General features: G+C 38.1%; 2 protein-coding genes across 2 annotated transcripts in view; one reads left to right on the forward strand and one right to left on the reverse strand.

Annotated features, from left to right (window-relative positions):
• The window catches only part of tbl3 (transducin beta like 3), a 16,472-nt gene extending 14,573 nt beyond the window's left edge, over positions 1-1,899 (reverse strand). Inside the window, exons 1-6 of the mRNA XM_032536737.1 lie at positions 1,708-1,899; positions 1,515-1,566; positions 1,194-1,289; positions 882-929; positions 603-744; positions 416-500 (exon numbers count right to left, since the gene is read on the reverse strand). Coding sequence (XP_032392628.1) covers positions 416-500; positions 603-744; positions 882-929; positions 1,194-1,289; positions 1,515-1,566; positions 1,708-1,739 — 455 coding nt within the window. The 5' untranslated portion in view covers positions 1,740-1,899. The remainder of the gene's footprint in view (positions 1-415; positions 501-602; positions 745-881; positions 930-1,193; positions 1,290-1,514; positions 1,567-1,707) is intronic.
• A 70-nt stretch (positions 1,900-1,969) lies between these two features.
• Positions 1,970-3,940, forward strand: part of rnf151 (ring finger protein 151) — a 4,436-nt gene continuing 2,465 nt past the window's right edge. The window contains exons 1-3 of the mRNA XM_032536776.1: positions 1,970-2,419; positions 2,946-3,115; positions 3,236-3,332. Of these exons, the coding sequence (XP_032392667.1) occupies positions 2,417-2,419; positions 2,946-3,115; positions 3,236-3,332 (270 nt within the window). The 5' untranslated portion in view covers positions 1,970-2,416. The remainder of the gene's footprint in view (positions 2,420-2,945; positions 3,116-3,235; positions 3,333-3,940) is intronic.

The raw sequence follows: 3,940 nt of genomic DNA on the forward strand, positions 1-3,940 counted from the left end.
TCTTGTTATGAATTGATACTATAAATAAAATTGAATTGAATGCTCTGGTATTTCCTTACTCCAATAAGGCAAACTACAGGAAACGAAATGGGCACTGAACCTCCATACGTTTTTTAGCACCACCTGAAATGTTTTCGTAGGGCACTGTATCAACAAATGTCAGGTCCAAAGATTTGACATCTGATGTCTAGTCATGTAATCTTGTGTACCCTATTCATTTATCAAAAAGCTTTTGATTTAAAATCAAACTTTTGCCAATTTTAGACTATTTCGTTAGGGCAAAGTTAGCAGTACTGCCATTTTAACTCTGTCTTTGTTTATAAATGAGAAAAAAGGTTTTGTACAAAAACATCAAAAGTAATATGTGGGGGAGTATTATTCAAAGCATTTCTTGTTCACTAATATTTGAACTTACTGCACAATGCCAGATGAGCCTTTAAGGTTGTGGGTGCAGTACTGCTTCACCACATCCCAAAGCTTTATAGTGCCATCACAGCCACCTGCAAGACAACAAGAAGAAAACTCTGAAAACTGTACAGTGTTTACAATGTAGCAGAAACATGTGACACCAAAGACAAAACTTATTGTCATTAACTGCTGACCTGTGGCCAGGAGTGTAGAAGTAGAGTCAAAGGTCATACTGGCTACAGGAACAGTATGAATGGCCCTCCAGGAGCGAGTACACTGAGCTTGCCTCCAGTCCCACTGCTTTAGCAGCAGAGCTCTACTAGCTGTTACCAGCATCTGTGGTGGGAAACAGCAGAGACAGACAGACACAGACTGAATACTCTTTTTACAGGTTTATAGAAGAACATACAGTGAAAAACATCCAAATTCACACCATGAATAAAGTAATGACAGGCGCTTGAGATGTGCTTTACCTCATCATCACAGCTGAGTGTAAAAGATGTAATGTCCTCTTGATCATCCTGCATATACAATATGGAAAAACAAAATAGATGGTCAGGATTGTCCAATTAACAGTCCAAAACACCAAGATATTCAATTTACAGGGATACAATTTGCAGTAAATCTTCACATTTGGGAAGCTTTAACCAGAACATTTTTAACATACTTTGTTTACTAAATCCCTTAAATTATCAATGAAAATGTAATTAAATTAAATGTTGCTTAACTTTATGTTGCTCAACATATCAATTTCTTTTAGCTCTGATAACTCATTCTGTACTCACATGCTCCACACTGTGAACGATCTTCCCTGTGCTGATCTCCAAAACGTTGACACGAGATCCACAAGTGCAAAAGATGTAATTTTCATCTTTGCTAATCTGGAAAACAGACAGACAGACGGGTTCAAGGGCCAGGTAGTTCCATCATAGGAATTAAAGGTCATAATGTCACTTGTAGGTCCCAACCTTTATGTTAGTATAATATTAAGTCACTAAAGCCCTTTAAGATAATTTAAGGCTGGTAACGTTACAACATGTAACGTTGAGGTACACTGATTTCAGCAGAAGACACTTCAGACACAAAACACAAGACAGGAAACTCACCTGCACTTTTCCTCCTTTGTAAAAAGGTTCAATCTTGCTTTCGACAACATAACTGTAAGGGCATAACATAAATATAACTGTTAGCTGGCCCAACTTTAACTGACACTTAAGCCAAAAAGGTTACCCTAGCTACCCAACCTAGTGTTAGCCAGCTAGGGTAGCAGCATGCACGTGCGAAACGTCAAAAACTTACTTTGTTTTGAATTGAAGGTTGGTATTTGCCATCTTGCTCGCGTAAAATATCCCAACTTAAAAATGTTGCTAGCTATGGTGTTGTAAATTACTTGTATCTCACTTCACACGTTGCACGAAATCAACACATCCATCCCGCATGTTGATACCCGAGTCGCACACCTTGTACGTCATCTGAGCGCACTGAGCTGTGATTGGTCAAGGTGTTTTATGCTCAGTTTACAACATGTAAACAGACAGAACTCCTATTAAAAAAGCATGCAAAGTAGGCTAGTAGTTTCTGGAAAATTGAAGTTTATAAGTAACATACGTGGATGGTATGTGATCATAAATAAACTATAAATGAGTTAACTTTGATTTTTAAATTTGGTCCCTGAGGCTCACAACAATAGACTCAGCTGGAGCTATTCATGTTTAAAAGTTCCTGTTTGACTCGTGGAGGCTGAGCTTTGATGCTAGAACAGAAGGGAAAGGACCAGGAAAGGACGCGCTCCATAATGAGCGCCATTATCTCCGTTCGTTTCCATGATTTACTGGTTCCATTTGTCCGCGCTCGCACACACACGGTCCCTTCTTCATGTTTTGTCAGGAACGTTCATGTGTGTGTTGTATTGATAACGCGGGTGTGTTTCGCGTGTGACATGTGAGTGGACCGATATGGAGTAAAACATCGCCCCGGAATGGAAACACGGTGAAGAAAGAATATTGTCATGGTGAGTACACAACAGTTTTTGTTTATTTATGTATCTATCTATCTATCTATCTATCTATCCGTTTTATTACAGATGTTCATGGTCAATTTTGAAACTTTTACACAGGAATGAGAACAGCTATTTTTTCTAATATTTTGGTTAACTCTGAAAAGTGCTTCTCCTTAAAAATGCATATTTTCATGGTATTTGTTTTTATTATATATCAAAAAATAAACTAAAAAAGCATGTGTTTATAAGCATTTTGTAATGATCTGGTATTTAAAAACACCACCAGAGTTTTGAAGGATTGCTTTTTTGTCATTATGTAATCGACTTTCCAGAACAATTCTGTTTTGTCATCTCTTGCCTTTATGTTGAACACTGTGGAGCCATGTTTTACAGCTGTAGAGAAAAAACTGACCTGGGTACACATGAGGTCACAGTTTGCCCATCTCCTCAACTCTACCCTATCTCCTTGAAATTTAAGATAATAATAATACATTATGATAACCCAGAATAACGTAATATTTATTTTGGCATCATCCAGGCGGACCCAGAGGTGTCAACACAGAGTGGGGGCTATGATGTGGAGCTGTTTGTGGAGACTCCAGACTACGATCTGGTCTGCACCATATGCCAGGGGGTCCTCAGGTGTCCAGTAAGAGCTGCATGCCACCACATCTTCTGTAAGAAATGCATCTTACAGTGGCTGAAGAGGTAGTGAACATGAATCAATACCACTGGGGGAAACACAGTGTAAAATTCTACCGTATTGGATTGTTATTAATGTCTGTTCCACACAGAAGATCAGGACTAACTGCTGTTCATCCTTCACAGGCAAGAAACCTGCCCCTGCTGCAGGAAGCCTGTGAACCCGAGCTTGATCTTCGTCATGTTCAAGCTGAGCAAATCTATTGGACGCATGAAGATCAAGGTAGAAAATGAAAACTATGTTGGACATTTGTACATAAGAGTCCAAGTGGAATTATGACCACTCTCATTTTAGTAATTGGAAATAGAACACATCTAAATAACTGAAAACATGGCCTAAAAAGGGACCCTCTAATCTTGTAGCTCTGGGGAGGGGGGGTCGGTAAAGGGGTCCCCTGTAGATTTTTGCTCTGGGTGTTTATCTAGCCTTGTGAATTGGTTTACAGGGCGTATTCATGTAGAATTGGTTACAGTAAGGATGAGGCTATGGTCCTTTTTAATGCACAATACTTATAATTATAGGGGTGCGCCTAACATTATTTCATGATCAATTAATATAAACATATTTTTTTAATTAATTAATCAATCAAATCTATACAATGTCAGAAGACTTCTACTCCACTACAGTTCAGAGGGACGTAGTGTACTTTTACTTGACTGCATTTATCTGACAGATTTATTACTTTACAGATTCATATTTTATACACGAAATAAATGGTGAGCTTAAGGCCTGTATATGTATACATAGACACACACATATACACACTGCATGTATATATAAAGTACAGGCCAAAAGTTTGGATATACAGTATATATATATATATATATATA

This window comes from Etheostoma spectabile, chromosome 15 (genome assembly GCF_008692095.1).
Source record: "Etheostoma spectabile isolate EspeVRDwgs_2016 chromosome 15, UIUC_Espe_1.0, whole genome shotgun sequence".
Taxonomy (NCBI): domain Eukaryota; kingdom Metazoa; phylum Chordata; class Actinopteri; order Perciformes; family Percidae; genus Etheostoma; species Etheostoma spectabile.